An 18,380-nucleotide genomic window follows, 5' to 3' on the forward strand; every position below is an offset into this window, starting at 1 on the left:
TATAGCCAACATCCTGGCAGACAGGTTCATTGCAAACTTCACCCCCCTCTCACCCCCAAAAGGGCCCATAACTTACCAGAAGAATGTAGTGCCCCTGAAATCACAGACACTCAGGTTAAAAGAGCCCTCTCCAAAGCCAAAAACACAGCATCAATGGGACCGGACGGTGTCCCCAGGCTGTGTTCTACACGAGCTCAAAGATGAACTAACCCCCACCTAAACACACTGTTTAAACTCAGCCTCTCCACAGGCTACATGTCCACAGAGTGGCGCACAGCAACGGTTATTCTGCTCCACAAAAGTGGAGCCACAACGGACTCCAGGAACTATCGCCCTATAAGCCTGACTAGCCCTATAACCCTGGTCTGCAAAGCTATGGAGCACATCATCACGGATCTCATTAACAGAGACATTGGAAACTTCCAAACACTGGACTTTACCCAGTTCAGCTTTGTTAAGGGCAGATCATGCCTCCTAAACCTGGTAGACTTCTTTGAGACAGTTACCAAGGCTATAGACGAGGGAAATGTGGTCCACACAGCCTACCTAGACCTCGCAAAGGCCTTCAACACCATTCCCCACTCAGGTATTATAGACAAGCTCACCAGACTGAAAATAAACCCCTACGTCACGAGATGGGTTGCCAACTGGCTCACGGACAGAACCCACATGGTAAGAGTTGCAGGAGCTAGGTCTGACTCTAAACCGGTTACAAGTGGCATTCCCCAGGGATCAGTCTTAGGACCCATCCTGTTCGGCATATACTTCTCAGAGATACAGGCAAGCACAGGAGGGCTATGGCTGACCAAGTTCGCAGACGACTGCAAACTAGGGGCTATAATTGACTCTCCGGCTGACACAGACATCCTCCAAAAGGGTCTCACTGAGACAGATACCTGTTGTCAAAACCATGGCCTCAACCTAAATGCCAAAAAATGCATAGTCATCCCCTTTGGAAAAAGCAAGTTACTCACAAACTACCACATAGGTGGTAGCCCCCTAAATACGGAAGACCTAATAAGGGATCTGGGGACCCAAGTAGATAGTTATCTCTCCTTTGATAATCACATTGCCAAAGTGGTTAGAAAATCCTTCTATGTGGCCCACCTAATCACAAAAGGGTTTGCATCCAGATCAAAAGAGGTCATTGGGCCCCTCTATGCATCACTCATCAGACCCATCATAGAGTACAATGCCCCATTTGGGATATACCTTACAAGACACCTGCAACAACTGGAAAGACCACAGAAGTTCCTCACCAAGAGGATCACTGGCCTCAAGCAGATGCCCTATGCAGCTCGACTGAAGAAACTCCAGCGGTACTCGGTTGCATAACGCCTACTCAGAGGTGATCTCTGCCTGACATATAAGGCCATGTCCAACCCAGAATTGATGGACATGCTCCACCTAAAGAAAACCATATCCCCTCGAGCCACACTATCCAGGGATCTAAACCTCACCACAACAATAAATAGGATGTGCTGGAGGGATAGATTCCTGTCCCAGAGACTTCCCATGCTCTGGAACAAGATTCCAATCTACATTAGTCAGAGCTCTTCGCTATCCCTCTTCAAGAGAAACCTTGACGAGTGGATGGGAAACAGAAAGTTTACCCCAGGGATCACTTCAGTGGCTCTGCTGGACAGAGGCACAGGGAACTAATCTAAGGGAGTGGCGAAAGCCAACACATTCCGTCTAGGCTTATAAATGCCTTCGGACAGATAGCCTAGTACCCACCTATGAACCTATATGTTCAGGACCTTTGGATATATTTATCAACACTGTTCTTGTTATCCAGCATTCCAACATTTCTACAGACTGTTATTTATCACCAATGTTCTTGAAGACAGTATTTGGATATTGTTAACATCTGTCCATCACAAGTTTAGATATTCATTCCTATCTCACTTCATTTGTTTCCTGTTAATTCAGTTATACACTTTGAAAACTGAATACATAAAAAAAAATATTTCATAACCATCTCTGAAACCTGAGGCAAAAGTAACTTATACTGTTTATACCATATTTTTACTAATTAAAATAGTCTAGTAAATAATAGACCAGCTCAGAGAACAGGTCATGGTGCCGGTGAACAAACTGGTGTACTTCTTCAAGAAAGTCACCAGGCCCATGGATGAGGGTAAAATGGTACATACTACTTATAAACATCTGGCAAAAGCTTTTGATACAGTCTCCCACTCAGGGATCATAGTTAAACTTGCTGAGATAGGCATAAGCCCGTACATCATCAGATGGATAGTAATAAGCTTCATGGGGTGTCTGGTCTTATAACTACATTGAACGAGACTGATTTATGGTCCAATCTTACCAGGGAGGACATCACACAGGGAAGGGTGCAATGGTCTTCCATGTTAGTGAGCACCAAAATGAAGCATTCACCCAAGCGACCTCTTCGATGAAATGCTGATGTATGCACAAGCACCAGAATGAAATATTCCCTAAAACGACCCTTCAGTACCTTTCCTGGGATGTACAAGCACCAAAATGAAACATTCACCCAAACAAACCCCTTATATACAGGTAGATAATTGCTGCACATTACCTGTTGAGTAGCCATGCATTACATTCCTGGTACAGTTGTAATATAAGACTGAGTCATTACCATCTGTTAGGAAAAGACCAGAGTAATTCAATAAAATCAATATAACATTTATACATTACAGAGCCCTTACTCTCACGTAAATTCTATGCATGACTGACAAAGCCAAATATGGTCCAAAATATATGGTTGCTCCATGCTGGAATTAGAATATAAGTAATAATATTTATTTACAAGGCATATCATCCTGGTAAAGGGTGTTAGAGCCACTGGTTACTGACAAGTTGGTCTGTTTGCCTGCATGTCCAATGAATCTATGACCGCTGCAGGATTACTCAATCAAAATGATCAAATTTGGTCTGTAGTGCTTGCTGTTTGACAGTAAACAGAACACACACGTCTGTAATTTTGAACTGAGTAGTGTGCACACCTTTAAACATAAGCAACAATTTGAATGCAAATCTATCTTGTTTTGAAAGAACAAGCAAACATGCAAAACCGTACAGGTACATCAAAAGAGAGAGTGAGTGACAGGAAAATATGTTTTCAGGAGACAGGCCAGCTTAGCATCAGACAGCACCATGAAGTTAATAGCTTGACAAACTCAAAAGTTAATAACTTGACAAAATCTGAAAAATAAAACACCTTACAAAGCAACTGAAAGGTCGCTGTCCCACACAAGCAAATGTTACTGCATAAAAATATTAGAAAAAGAGCTTCATAAATACACTGCATGCAATTACAAACACCAAACTCCATTTTGAAATATGTTTGCAACACAAACCGGTACCCAAACATCAAACTGGTAAAAGGGTTTAAGGGTTTAAACATTTGGTATTTAATTTTATTTTATGAGTAAGCACGGACACTGATTGTGCACTTTTCTATTTTAACCGACATCAGTAATTTGATTAATAAATCTATTATCAGTCCAGAAGTGTTTACGAGAGGTGTTCATAACCTTATTGTAGGCAATTGGAGAGAGCGTAAAATCGGTCAAATCAAATCAGAAAGGCCAAACAAAAGGAAGCAATCCCATCTCATCTCCTCTCAGCCACAGAACTTCAGAAAAGGGTCCACATGGTTGCAACAGCAGACAAATGAAACAAGTAGACACATGTTACAAGAAATAACCACATCAGATAAACGGTATTCATACTTTTCCTGCACTGACAGTGTATCAGGACAAACTTAAAATAAAGGACAGCAGTGATGTGTAATTGCCATTCAGAAGTCTAACAAACGCGCTTTTGTTAGCTCAGTCAAAGAGAGAGAAGTGTAGCCAATCTGGCATAGGGCCTTATCGCTATTTCCATCTTATTTTGGACTGTAAGTCCGGCAGAGCTGGTTTGTCAAATTCATTCGTGTCCCTCACCTGGTTAAGCTAATTTTCTGCACTTTTTCTGAGCTTTGGGTCTATTGTGCCTTTCAGTGCCTGAATAATCCTGTTGGGATCCTTCCTGAGCAATTAAATGAATAGTTTCAAAATACTATGCAAACGAGTAACTTAGCACACACTCACGAAGACCAGCAAGACATTCTGTAAAACACTCCCATGCAAGTCTAATATCAACGCTGCACAAATTTCCAATAAAAAAAAATTTTTAAAAAAACAGAACGAATTGCACAGGATTATCCGCATGGCTAGAGAAAATGCAGCAGTGGAAATAAGTCCAGAGCAAACTCTTAATAGTAACGAAAGACATTGAACCTCAGTGAAAACATTATTATGAGAAGCTAACATTGAACTGCAGCAGGTTACTAACATAGCCTGTACGACATACCAGTAATATTAATGGCATACCATCCACTCTTCTAAAGAGAAGCACAGCCACACGTATATACCACTGCCTTAATGTTTCTGAAAGCCTCGTATATAACATGTTATAAAATACAGAGACCATGAGGTCTCCACGTTACATTGCATCTGCCAACTTTAACATCACAGCACAGCATCCAAGTATTCACGAGGGCTGTGTACAGGTATAAAAACGCTATGCTATATATACAAACACTGTTTCTTTATCCACTTCAGAAGCTGAACTACCATGAGACTCTAAAGCTGCTGCTTCTTTATCTTTGAATTGCTGTTCTCATTGCAATCGATACAGTTCAATTTTGGCTTGTGCTTCTTTTTTTGCCTGTTTCAGCCTTCGAGTCTTCCTCTTCCTGGCTTCTGAAACCTTCTCTGCTGCTCGTTTCTCCACCTGTAACAGCAGCTGTATTCCCTGAGATTGGCTAGCCATAACCTTAGCTATATCGGTTCCTTAATCTTTCTGTTACCTACTCACAATTGTTTAATTAATAGAAAATACTACACCCTTAAACTGCAAAGAAATAAAATATAGTAATGCAGAATAGCACATGCGATATTATAAGTGAGCTGTCAGCTGATCGTGGCACAGAACCAACAAAGTTCAAAGTGACAAACACCAACGAAAGGAGCACTGCTTACTAGTTACCTGCTAATTGTTTCTTGAGCAAGTTGAATTCAAGAGCTACTTTATCAGGCAATAAAATGTGCAGCATATTTTCTGCCTCTTATGTTTATGGTCACGTTTCGGCTATATTTAGATTTAGGTTCTGTAGTAAGGAAGGTATGGTTTTATAGATCAAAAAAAGCATCCTGCACGTCTGAAAGTGGGTGAAGATGTGTGTTGAAGAACTGAAAGAAAGCACTGGGGGTGGAGGTGTGACGCAAGTGGTGGCTTGGATTGCAAGAATCTGATTGGCTTCCACCACTTGCTTTATCAACAACTTTGGAAACAGATTTTTTGGTAAAAGTTTAATGTGAACTTAATGTTAAAACACGCTGAATCATAACTGCATAAGAAAAACTACAAGTTCAGTTACGATTTCGGCATATTTTACATTAAGCTCAGCTACAAATCTGCAGCACAGTTCCTCACACTTGTGGAAGGCACTCGGGGGTAACAGCTTGCAATTAGTTTCTTCTCGTGGCGCTCTCGGTGTTAAGCACAGAGGAGGCACCATGAGAAGGTACTGTGGGTTGAGTTAAAATGCCAGGTTTTTGTGATATAAAAAAACAAGACCACAATAAATCATTTCAAAACTTTTCCCACCTTTAATGTGACCTATAACCTGTACATTTCAATTAAAAAAACAAACAAAAATCTGTTAGAGAAAAAATATAAAAAATAAAAAATGTACAATAAGCTGGTTGCATTTAGTGTGCACCCCTTAAACTAATACTTTGTTGAAGCACCTTTTGATTTAATTACAACATTCAGTCTTCTTGGGTACACACCTGCCATCAATTAAAGAGTCTCTGATTAACCCCAAATAAGATAACCCCTAATAGGATTTTCCTGACATTTACTCAGTTGCTTGCTACAGCAAAATCCATGGTTCTCAGAGAGCTTACAAAGTGTCAAAGGGATCTCATTTTTGAAAGGTATCAGTCAGGAGAAGGGTACAAAAAAAATTTCCACAGCATTGGATATACCATGGAACACAGTGAAGACAGTCATCAAAAAGTGGAGAAAATATGGGACAACAGTAACGTTGCAAAGAACTGGACATCCCTCCAAAATTGATGAAAAGACAAGATGAAAACTGGTCAGGAGGATGCCAAGAGAGCTACAACAACACTGAAGGAGCTGCAGGTATTTCTGGTAAGTACTGGTTGTGTACTACATGTGACAACAATCTCCCACATTCTCCATATATCTGGACTGTGGGGTAGAGTTGCAAGACAGAAGCCTTTTTCTTACACAGAAAAACATCCAGGCCCAGCTAAAATTTGCAAAACAATACATCAAGTCTTCCAAAAGCACATAATGTGTTATGGTCTGATGAAACCAAGGTTGAACTTTTTGGCCACAATTCCAAAAGGTACGTGTAGCACAAAAACAACACTTCTCATCACCAAAAGAACACCATCCCCACGGTGAAGCGGCAGTATCATGCTTTAGAGTTGCTTATCTTCAGCTGGAACTGGGGCTTTAGTCAAGGTGGAGGGAATTATAAACAGTTCCAAATACCAGTCACTTTTGGCCCAAAACCTTCGGGCGTCTGTTAGAAAGCTGAAGATGAAGAGGAATTTCACCTTTCAACACGGCAATGACCCCAAACATACATCCAAATCAACAAAATAATGGCTTCATCAGAAGAAAATTAAAGTTTTGGAATGGCCCATCCAGAGCCCAGACCTAAATCCAATAGAAAACCTGTGGGGTGACCTGAAGAGGGCTGTGCACAAGAGATGCCCTCGCAATCTGACAGATTTGGGGCACTTCTGCAAGGAAGAGTGGGCAAATATTGCCAAGTCAAGATGTGCCATGCTGATAGACTCCTACCCAAGAAGATTGAATGCTGTAATTAAATCAAAAGGTGCTTCAACAACGTATTAGTTTATGGGTGTGCACACTTATGCAACTAGCTTATTGTACATTTTTATTTTTTTATATTTTTTCCCCAAACAGATTTGTTTGTTTTTCAATTGAATTGTACAGGTTGTAGGTCACATTAAAGGGAAAACTTTTGAAATGATTTATTGTGGTGTAATTTTTTTTATATCACAAAAACCTGGCATCATAACAGGGGTGTGTATACTTTTTACATCCACTGTACATATATACACATATATGTGTTTGTGTGTGTGTGTATGTATATATATATATATATATATATATATATATATATATATATATATATATATATATATATATTTATTTTATTTGATTAAATGCCCATTTGACTGAGTCACGAATCAGTGAACACGATTGACTGAAAATTCACTTGACTGATTTACAGTTAGAAAACATTCTGTATAACATATGTACCATTAAAAAAACTGTTTTTGTGTGGGAAGAGATTCGCTTCTCCCACACACCCTTACTGATGTATATACTAAGTCCATGGTCACAGAACTGCAGAGAAGAAAAAAAATACCTTACAAAGTAAATCATTGCTTGTGCACAAACATAAAATATCTATGAATCTGTGGGTACAATCGATAGTGACAACGAAAAACAGCTAGGACCAGCTCTGAGGTTAACTGTCACTCCAGACACAAAATATTCACAAACAACAAGGTAAAGTCCAGTAATCAGAAATGCTAGGCAGATAATAGTAAGTAGCAAACTGTTTATTTAGAATACATGCCCTTCCTCAGTGTGTTACACTTTACCTTGTTCTTACAATTGACAGTGACCATTGCCAGTGTGCATATACTATTTTGGACTCCCTTCCCTAATAACACCTGTGATCAAACCAAGCACCATCACATACTCTCTGTAAATGTCTATAATTTAAGATATATTGATATATAGATAGATATAGAGAGATATAGAGTAGGTAATACACACACACACACACACACACACACACACACACACACACACACACACACACACACACACACACACACTCTCTCCCAATCCATCGTAGTAGTCCTTGACTTAGTAAAGATATCTGAAGTAACTCACTTCCACCAACATTCTTTTTCATGTTTTTTTTCACTTGCAGGTTATGTAATATTTATTTTCTGTATTTATGAATATTTTGTATATTAAAATAAGTGTGAAAATGTGAAAGTAAATGTAGGACAAATAACTTGTGTGCCTTAACAGAATTAGTCACTCAGCCAAAGAACCTTCACTCCAGCGTGTTTCACATAGACGGGCAAGGACATACTCTGACACAGAATCTCACAGTGACAGTCCTGTTGAAGATACAGAAAGTAAGTATGAGATATTTCACACCTGCCATTTTGTTCTATGTATGTAGCTGATGAACTTGGCATGTAAGTCATAATCATCTATATAACATAGTGTAATTGGTTGTTGAGTAACTGCCTTCTTTAAGTAGTTGATTTTGTAGTTGCAGCATAACCAAAAAGGCACTTATTTTTTCATTTAGAAAAGAATACTGATGCCTCTGTGACACAAGTCCCAAGTCTTTGCTATCTTAGTTTGTGTAATCTATATATATGTAACTACTGATGCAAGAGTTTTGAACAGTGTAACAGATATCTGTTCTTCCCAGTGTTTAAGACTTGACTACGACATCATGATTAGGACTGTCTGTTGTGGTAGAACTTCAGAACCTTTTTCGCAAGTGGACTTTCCGAAAAGTGAAGCAGCTTTGAACCAGAAACTCTATTCTTTTGTGTCACTATTGTAAACTCTCAACTATAAGCCTTATCCTTAGAATGCCTGTGTTGTGGTACTTGCCACTACCACAGACACCTGAGTTTAGTAGTAGATCTTTAGCAGTCCTAATGAGCACTATCCATGTACAGCTCTTGGCCATGAAGCTGTAGTGTGAAAAGGGCAGTTTCCTAACATATGAACCAGCTTGTTCCCACCCAAAAACAGAACTGATTTGTGTAGTAATGCATCTGGAGTTGAGTCTGTTCTTGTTTCTTTCATATTTTTTCATATATTTTCCTTTTTTTTCCATTTTGTAATAGGCTTCTACAGCTTCAGCTTCCCCACCATTCCATTATGTACTTCTGTGGATATTAAATTCCTATCCAAGAATTGAATCTGAAATGCCTTTGGAAAATATCACAACAGTCATGTTAAAGACATGTTGTAACAGTTTAGTAGCCTGTAAGCCATCCCCTTCTCACCCACTACTAATGTTGGTGGTATTTTGCTATATGGTGGCTTCTCTTTCACTCCTTACACCTCCCCTGTCCATTGTTTCCCAATAAATTGCTTCCTAACGAGGCTTGAAGTAGATAAAAGTGCACGTTGTTGCTTCATCCATACAAATAAAATTGCAGAGGGGAGGCTTTGTTAACATAGCAGTGATCACACAACCACTGAGAAAAGAAAAACACTCAAAGGAGCAGTGAATTGCTGGCAGTTCTTTAATAGTAACCGTGCTAAAAATTAATCTGTATAGCAAATCGTGATTTGAATTGTAGCCTTGTCCATTTCAGACTTGTCCATTGGATATGAAGGCTCTATCTGCCATGCCATAGGGTTAACTTAAGATTTTGTAGCAGCATTGCTGGGACATACAGTTTTGTCTACTGGCCTGCTTTTTACTGACTCTGCAAGGAATATACTGTATTCTATTTAAATGCACTCATTTAAACTGCAAGCAGTTTTGTTGTTTAGTGCATATAAACATTTGATATAGTGATTTCTGCCTTTTTTAACATTGTAGATTTCTTCTAAAACCAGTGGTAACTAATTTAGACTAGGAGTCACGTGTTCATTGTTGGTTCCTGCAGTTTTTCCTTATGGTGTATACTATAGTACTGCCAACCTTTTTGGTCCTCAGGCTAATGACAAGGAAGGATTACAACCTTAGTTAATAATTAGAAAAATGATGAAAGTCTTAAGCAGTAAGTGTACCTGTGGGTTCTGCTGTTTATTTTTATTTTATAGTAAGCGTTATTGCGAGTTCTTTTTTTTCTGTGTACTTATTCATTCATTCAGTTTGTTAACCAGGGTGGTGTGATCGGACATACATTGGGGAGAAAAGTTCCATGTCATCATAGTTTACAAAATAGTAGCATAATTTATAACACAGAATATGACAGACTAAATGCATAGCTTTAGTGATGCCAGACATTATTAGTTAAAATATTTAAGAATCTTGCGTCACATAGATCACATTACAGTCAAAGTCATCAGTGTAGCAGTCCTAATCACAGTGGGAGAGAAGATACTACAGAGATCATATTAATATCAGATGTTGAAATAAAAAGCATTACTTGGGTCACATTGCTGTTTGACATAGTATACATGAAGAGTATTTCCACAGAAAGGTGTTAAAGTTGCCCACTGATGGTAAACTATTACTTTTCAGAAAAGAATGCTGTATTTCCAAAGATTTACAAGCTAGCCAGTGGATCTTTTTACTTGTGTGTTTCCAGGACATTTGAAATGTGTTGCCTGAGGGCTAACTTAAAGAAAGAGGAACACAAATCAGTTCTCATGACTAAAAATAGCATGTTCAAGTTTTTGAAACAGTAAAGAAGAAACGAGGTGAAGTGTTTATTGTTAGAGGTCAAAGGTTTATTTCTAAACAGTTTTGACAACCATGGTGTGATTTGGCTACATCAGTGAAGCAGAAGAGTTGATGAGGGGGATTTCGGTGGACAATAGCGTATGTACTATTCTTAATATGACATCATGCTGTCAAATTCTAGCCAGGATATGTTTTAAGGGCATGCCTATCATGAGTTTTAGGTGGATATCTGGGAACAAAGATATGTTGTGATAAGCCTGTTGCAGTTTGCAGGTGACAAAGGTGCTACAGAGTGTGTAATTGCTTGAAAAATAGAAAGAACAAGGAAGGACAGAATCTCTGATAGTAGTGAGGCATGCATGGGTTGTCATTTATTGATATGCTTTATAGATTAAGCTTGTGGTTTCATTGGTGTGAAGCATTGATGGCATGGTATCTTTAAAGGAGTTCTTGTCTTTATCTAGATTTGTGAAATGTCTGCAGTCTTCATACTGAAATAATTGTGGACAGAAGAGCATAGTCTTAAGTTTGATGTGGTTAAGTTTGAGGCTAGTTTCAACTCTACAAGGCTTACTGCTGAAGGTTTGAAAAGGTTGAACAAACTAGTTCAATTTTCAAGACACTTGGAGGTAATTCTTTTGAACATATTATTTATTTATTATTTATTTATTTTACATTTGTTTACCAGGATAGTCCGACTGGATACATGTCCATTTTCAGCGGAGGCCCGGGGAGAAAAGCTCCACATAGACAAACTTACATAGATTACCCAGAAGTTAGCAACAGTTATAAAAACAAAGTGATTATATACAATGGGTTAGTAGTGTTCCCTAGTAGGGACGCACAATTCTCACGGACAGACAATTAAAAGTAAGAGACATCAGACTGGAAGCAGAGCTTGGTGATGTAGTTACACGTTATGATAATTGCAGAATATGCTTTTAGTTTATAACTAATCAGGGTTGGTACATGGACATAGCCAATTCACTTTGAGATACTGTTTGAGTATTTTTTTTTAAGAGACTTTTGGAGGATTGTAGGGTTGTATAGTTTCGCAATGAATTCCAGGTTTTGCCAATGAAGTTGGCAAACATGGATTCACCAGCAGAGTTATTAGCTTTGTGGGTTTGGACCAGTAGTTTATCGGCTGACCGTAGGGATCCTAGGTTGCTATATGGCTTAATAATATTTTTATGTGAGGGGATATCCTCAGGGTGGTATAAAATTTTGTGCGCTATTAGGAGTTGATTGAATTGAATTAAGCTGGGGCAGTTCTAGCCACTCTAGTTGTTTAGGGTTCTGGCAGTGGTGGGTTCTATAGGTGGAGCCAGTGGCGAATCTGGCAATATGATTATAGCTGTGGGACAGCTTGCCTAGTTCAGATTTGTTGAGGTTTGAGAGTACAGGCAAGGCATATAAAAGTGTAGAGAGTAGGTGTGATCGGGCAATTGTAGTCCTAGCCAGTGGGGTTAAAAATGTCTTGCTTCTATACAGTGATCCAAGCTTCTTATTGATGGTCTGTATGGTTTTATTGACCTGTAGGTCAAATTTGAGATTATTGTTTATGATAACCCCTAGCAGTTTGGTGTGATTATCTGGGGAAATAGTGGTACCATTGTTAGATGTGACAGAATGAAAGTGTGGTGGATCTACTAGTGGGAGAGAAGAGTAGAAGTTTAGATGTTCTTCGTTTTCCATTGCTGCAGTCCTTACTATTGGGTATAGTCCGCGTCCAGTCGGCCCGAATACCAGAGTATAAGGCTGACGTCGGTCATGTCGCCTTAGACTGACGTCAGTACGTCAGGGTACTAATGCGCATGACCGACGTCATATCCTTAGTCTTTTTTGCCGCATGGTCCGATGCAGAAGCAGTTTTGCGAGTGCAGGTTGGCGTTCTGGAATATTTCCGAAACCGGAGTTTCAGACCGAATCAGAGTTGGCTAAGTACCCCGTTGGGGAACGTTTTGGTTTTTTCTTGCCTCAGTATTTAACCGGATGTCAGAAAAAGTGAATAACTGTATTTCTTGTGGGAAACAGATACCTCATAAGGATTACCATACATTGTGTATACCTTGTTTAGGGCCTGAGCACGACGTTGTTGGTTGCCGCTCTTGTGCTAGGTTTAACAAACGCACTATTAAGAGGAGGTTAGACTGTGCCAGGTTAGTGTTTGGGAAGCGTTGCAATTATAAAATGCCGTCGGATGCTCCGACGCCCGCTTCGTCCAAGAAGCGCAAGGACAAAACAGCGAAGCCTAGGGTTGATGAACCGGCAGTCCCGGACGTCGGTTCTTTAGGAGGCTCAGTGGAGCCGGAGGTTTTGCCAGGAGTTTCTATGGAGTCTCCGGCAGAAACTTTACTGTTACAGGATGTACCCTCTCAGGAGGCAGGCCAGGCTGAGGGGGCTTCTCAGGTAACTATTCTTCCCTCTCTTCCCAAAGTAGTTAGAGCCTCTCCTTCTGTTGCTAAAACTTCTTTTAGAGGTAGGCCAAGTTCAGCTTCAGTGGGGGCTTCTCCTAGCTTTTCGGGTTCTGTACCTAAGAAACATATGCTTAAAATGGCAGAAGATTTGATTACTATGATTAGAGGTTCTATGGGCCCTCCTGATAAGAGGCCTAGGGTGGAACCAGAGTTTGCCAGTTTTGAACAGGGTTCAGAGGCTTCTGAGTCTTCTGCGGAAGATTTGCAGGAGTATCCTCCTTATTCTGATTCTGATGTGGATGATGCCACTCCTTCCGGCTTCTCCTCCTGAGGATTTTTCATTTTCAGAGTCTCTGCATTCCATGAGGGAGCACTTTAAATGGGAAGGCCAGGATTACTCTGATTCCAGGAAGAGGCTTAGGGAATTCTTGTTTCTACCCCAGCATAGGCCCTTAGCTATACCTCCTGTGTTGAATGGGGTGGAAGATGTTTTGCAGAGGCTTCCTGAACCCTGATTCTTTGCCTCCTGCTCCTGTTAAACCTGATAGGTACTATAGGGTGCCCGAAGCTCATAAGTATTTGTTTAAGAGTCCTAGGGCGGACCCAGAAACTGTTTCTCAGGGGCCTAAAGGTGTTAAAGCCTCTGTGGTTAGAAATCCTGTTCCCACTGACAAAGAGGCGAGGGCTTTGGATAGGTGGGGTAAGAAAGTGTATACTTCTTCCACTCTAGCCATGAGAGCGTTAAATTGTCAGTTTCACATGCTGAAATATCAAAATTATCTCCTTTCACAATTGAAATCTAAGGTGGATGCTTTGGCGGAAGGTATTGAGTGTAAAGAGTTGCTGGATTTGGTTTATGTGTCTGAACAAGTGGGCAAGCATTCTTTGCAATGTGGTTTTGATGCTGTGCAGGCCTCCTCGAGGGTGGCTGCCACTAGTTCTGTTCTTCGCAGGCATGCCTGGTTGAGGGATCAGAATTTGGCTGAGCATGTTAAGACAAGGATTTTGGATGCTCCTTTACAGTCTGATGTGTTGTTTGGTTCGCCTGTGGAAGCAGTTTTAAAGAAAATGGAGGACAAAGCTAAGTCTATGCAAACTGTTAAAGATTTTTGCAGGTACAGCCACCAAGTTTAGTAGAAATTGGCCTGCTAAGGGGTGGACATATCCTGCTTATGACTCCCAGTCTAGGGGTAGGTCTAGACGTGGTAGGGGCAGGGCTCAAGGTTCTTTTAGGCCTAGAACAGGAGTTCACCTGCTCAGACTTCTGGTGAGGGCAGGGGTCAGTCCTTTCGTAAACAGACCCAATGACCTGCCTTTTCAGCTGCCAGTAGATTCTCGTCTGGCAGCTCCTTTGGGAGGACGACTGTCTCTTTTCAAAGAAAATTGGGATTTAATTACTCAAGACAGATGGGTGTTGGACATCATTCACCACGGTTACAGGTTTTATTTCCATACAATGCCCCCTTTCAAAGGCATGCCAGACGTTCCTCCTCCACAAAGAAAAGAGGCTCACAAGCAGGTTTCTCAGTTACTCCAAATGGGGGCCATTCAGCCAGTCCCTGTATCAGAAAGGGGCCTAGGATTTTATTCTCGCATGTTCCTAGTACCAAAGAAGGGGAACACGTGGAGACCAATTTTGGATTTATCTCTCCTCAACACTTATCTGGACATTCCCAAGTTCAAGATGTTGACGTTACAACAGCTTTTACCTCTGCTGGGCAAAGATCACTGGATGGTAACTTTAGATCTCAAGGAAGCTTACCTTCATGTGCCTATCAGGCTAAGTTGCAGGAAGTATCTGCGGTTTCGAGCTGGAGATTCTCATTATCAGTTCTCTGCATTGCCCTTTGGCTTATCTACTGCCCAGAGTATTCACAAAGGTTCTGGCTCCAGTGATAGCTTACTTCAGGCTACAAGGAATTCAAATCTATCCTTACTTAGACGACTGCCTGATTCTGGCTCAAGAAAAGGAAGACCTTCTACAGCATCTGGAATATGTTATAGCAGTGCTAAGATGCCTAGGGTATTCTGTGAACGAAATAAAGTCCAGTCTAGTACCCTCTCAAGACATGTGCTTTCTGGGTGTGAGACTGAATACAGCAGCCCAGATGGCCTTTTTAACCCCGGACAAACAAAGAAGTCTATCACTTTACTTCCATCAACTATCTCATCAGTCCGTGCTGACTGCAGGGACAGTCCTTCAAGCATTAGGGTTCATGGCATCTTGTATTCTGGTGCTTCCCAATGCCAAACTGCATATGAGGAAGTTACAATGGTATCTCAAAAATGTATGGACACAGCACTGCCAGGATTTGGACACTGTCATTCAAATAATACCTTGCCTTCAAAGAGAATTTTTGTGGTGGGCTCAGGAATGTCACCTAAACAAGGGACTCTCTGTGACCCGGCCAGAGGCGAGTCAGATTTTAACGACAGATGCCTCGGACATTGCTTGGGGAGCTCATCTAAATGGAAAGTGGATACAAGACAAGTGGCCTGCCAGACTACTGCATCTACATATCAACATGAAGGAGATGTTAGCAGTCCAGTTCGCATTACTGGCTTTCAAGGAGTTACTTCTTCCAGGGCAGGTGTTGATTCTAACAGACAACACAACTGTCATGTGGTACATCAACAAGCAAGGGGGAACACATTCTTATCCTCTATGCAGGCAAGCAATGATTTTATGGGAGACTGCGCTAAGCTTGCAACTAACTCTTCAGGCAAGGTTTCTGCCAGGAGCACAGAACTCCTTAGCAGATGTGTTAAGCAGACAAATCATGGATCCCCACGAGTGGAAACTGGATCTTCATGTATTTCAGAAATTGACAGTGTCATGGGGAACTCCAGACATAGATCTGTTCGCTTCTCCACTAAACCACCAGCTGCCAAAGTATTGCACAAAGGGGTTTCATCACACAGCTTGGAAAGTGGATGCTCTGTCTTTCAGTTGGAAAAACCTTCATGTGTATGCCTTTCCACCTCTGCCTCTTCTTCCAAAGGTACTATTAAAGGTCAGACAAGACAGGCCAAGGATGATTTTGATAGCTCCAGATTGGCCTCGGCAACACTGGTACCCACTACTACGGAGTCTGGTAAAGAAGCCTCCATGGCCTTTACCTCTGATTCCTCATCTGTTATCTCAGAAGGACGGTCATCTGCTCAATGTCAAGCTTCACTCTCTTCATCTAACAGCCTGGCATATTCTGTGTTGAAACACAGCAGGTCTCAACTTCCTCAACAAGTTTTAAATGTGATTATGGAAGCTAGAAGACCTAGTACAAGGAGAGTGTACGCAGAAAAATGGAAGAGATTTTTATTTTGGAGTACAGCAAAGAATTTGGAGATTTCTGAGCCTAATTTGAGTGTGGCTCTTCAATATCTTACCGAGTTATTGGACAAAGGGTTGTCCTTCTCTTCTATTAAGATTCATGCTGCAGCAATTTCAGCTCACTATGATTGTGACCCACCTTTGTTTTCACATCCTTTGTTCAAGCAGTTTCTTAGAGGGGCAAAGAATATAAGACCCCACGAGAGCTCCTACTCCTGCTTGGGATCTCAATTTTGTGTTGGAAAAACTTACTCTACAACCTTTTGAGCCTGCAGCTACTGCTGAATTGAAATACTTGTCATGGAAGACTGCTTTTCTGTTGGCTATTACTTCTGCAAGGCGGGTGTCTGAATTGCAGGCCCTTATGGCAGTAGAGCCCTTTTTGATTTTCCATAAGGATAGGGTATCATTACGTACTAATCCTTCCTTTATGCCTAAGGTGGTTTCTAGCATGGCTTTAAACCAAACTATTCATTTGCCTACGTTTTATGCAGACCCTCAAAATAAAGGGGAAAAGATTTTGCACACTTTAGATGTACACAGGCAATTGCGTTATTATTTAAGCAGGACTAAGGATTTTAGGCAGTCTCAGCAGTTGTTTGTTTCTTTTGCTTTGAGTTCACAGGGCAAGCCTGTGTCAAAACAAACTATTTCTAGGTGGATTGGCTTTTGCATTGCATTTTGTTATTCCCATCATGGCAAGGAGATTCCAGCTGGGATTAGGCCTCATTCCACTAGGGCTACTGCCACTTCAACAGCATTTCTAAGGGGGGTGGCAACTAAGGATATTTTGGAAGCAGCTACTTGGAGTTCAGTGCATACTTTCTCTAAGCATTATCACCTTCCTATCTACTCTAAGTCTAGGGCTGGTTTTGCCACAGCTGTTTTGCAAGGCATGTTGTCAGCTCCTCCTTCTTTATGATTTGCCAGCCTTCCTTACCTCTGCTTTGGGATTCTACCCAATAGTAAGGACTGCAGCAATGGAAAACGAAGAACATAGTACAGTTTTGTACCTACCATAAATGTAGATGTTCGAGGATTCCATTGCTGCAGTCCAATTTACCCTCCCTCCTCCCCTCTGTGTTTAGGGGTGGTTATGTAGGTGAGTTTACATGCTTATATTTTTGTATATATTCTTGTATATATTGTACATGTTTTTGGTGCAGGTATTTTGGGCCTTGTCTTTCTAGGGTCTTCTGACATCTGGGGCAAGAAAAGACTGAGGATATGACGTCGGTCATGCGCATTAGTACCCTGACGTACTGACGTCAGTCTAAGGCGACATGACCGACGTCAGCCTTATACTCTGGTATTCGGGCCGACTGGACGCGGACTATACCCAATAGTAAGGACTGCAGCAATGGAATCCTCGAACATCTACATTTATGGTAGGTACAAAACTGTACTTTTTATTGGGGTTCAGAAGTAGACGTTGGTTGGTGAGCCAGTTCTCGATAGTGTTAAATGTATTTTGGGTTAAGATTTGCAAATCGGATGGGGAGGTGGCTGAGCAGATGAGAGTGGAATCATCTGCGTATTGAATGCAGATGGCTTTAGGGATAGCAGTGTGGAGGTTGTTGATAAAAAGAGAGAAGAGTAATGGACCTAGTATGGAGCCTTGAGGGGCACCAAGTGTGAGAGGTAACTGGCTGGAGAGTTTGCCCTGCCATAGTACCGCCTGCTGTTTACCAGTCAGGTAGGACTGGAACCACCGGATAGCAGGCTTATTAAGGGAAATAGATTTTAGTGAAAGAATGAGAAGTTCATGGTTGACCATGTCAGAGGCTTTTGATAGGTCAAGAAAGAGGGCAGAGGTTAGCCTATTGTCATTCCTGTCTTGGTTTATGGCAGTAGTAAAGGAAAGCAGGGCTGAGGTGGTGCTGTGGTATGGCCTGAAACCATGCTGGGAGTCGGATAGTAAGTTATTCTGTGAAAGGTATTGCATTAGTTGCTTGTGAACACATTTCTCCATTATTTTGGCTAGTGGGGAAAGAATGGCAATGGGTCTATAGTTGGATAAGTCTGAGGAGCTACCACCTTTATGGAGTGGGATGACGTTAGATATTTTCCAGAGGGAGGGGATAGCATTTTCTGATAAGGTTCTGTTGATGAGGAT

At 41.0% G+C, this 18,380-nt stretch overlaps 2 protein-coding genes across 2 annotated transcripts in view; one reads left to right on the forward strand and one right to left on the reverse strand.

Moving 5' to 3' along the window:
• The window catches only part of PLEKHA3 (pleckstrin homology domain containing A3), a 610,832-nt gene that overhangs the window by 508,037 nt on the left and 84,415 nt on the right, over positions 1–18,380 (forward strand). Inside the window, exon 7 of the mRNA XM_044073717.1 lies at positions 8,155–8,264. Coding sequence (XP_043929652.1) covers positions 8,155–8,264 — 110 coding nt within the window. The remainder of the gene's footprint in view (positions 1–8,154; positions 8,265–18,380) is intronic.
• LOC122804406 (V-type proton ATPase subunit G 1-like) lies at positions 4,555–4,807 on the reverse strand. Its single transcript, XM_044074237.1, is given in 1 exon segment — positions 4,555–4,807. A coding segment is annotated over 1 exon segment (252 nt). The 5' UTR covers position 4,807.

Source organism: Protopterus annectens, chromosome 6.part0 (genome assembly GCF_019279795.1).
Source record: "Protopterus annectens isolate FY-2018-M chromosome 6.part0, PAN1.0, whole genome shotgun sequence".
NCBI lineage: Eukaryota > Metazoa > Chordata > Ceratodontiformes > Protopteridae > Protopterus > Protopterus annectens.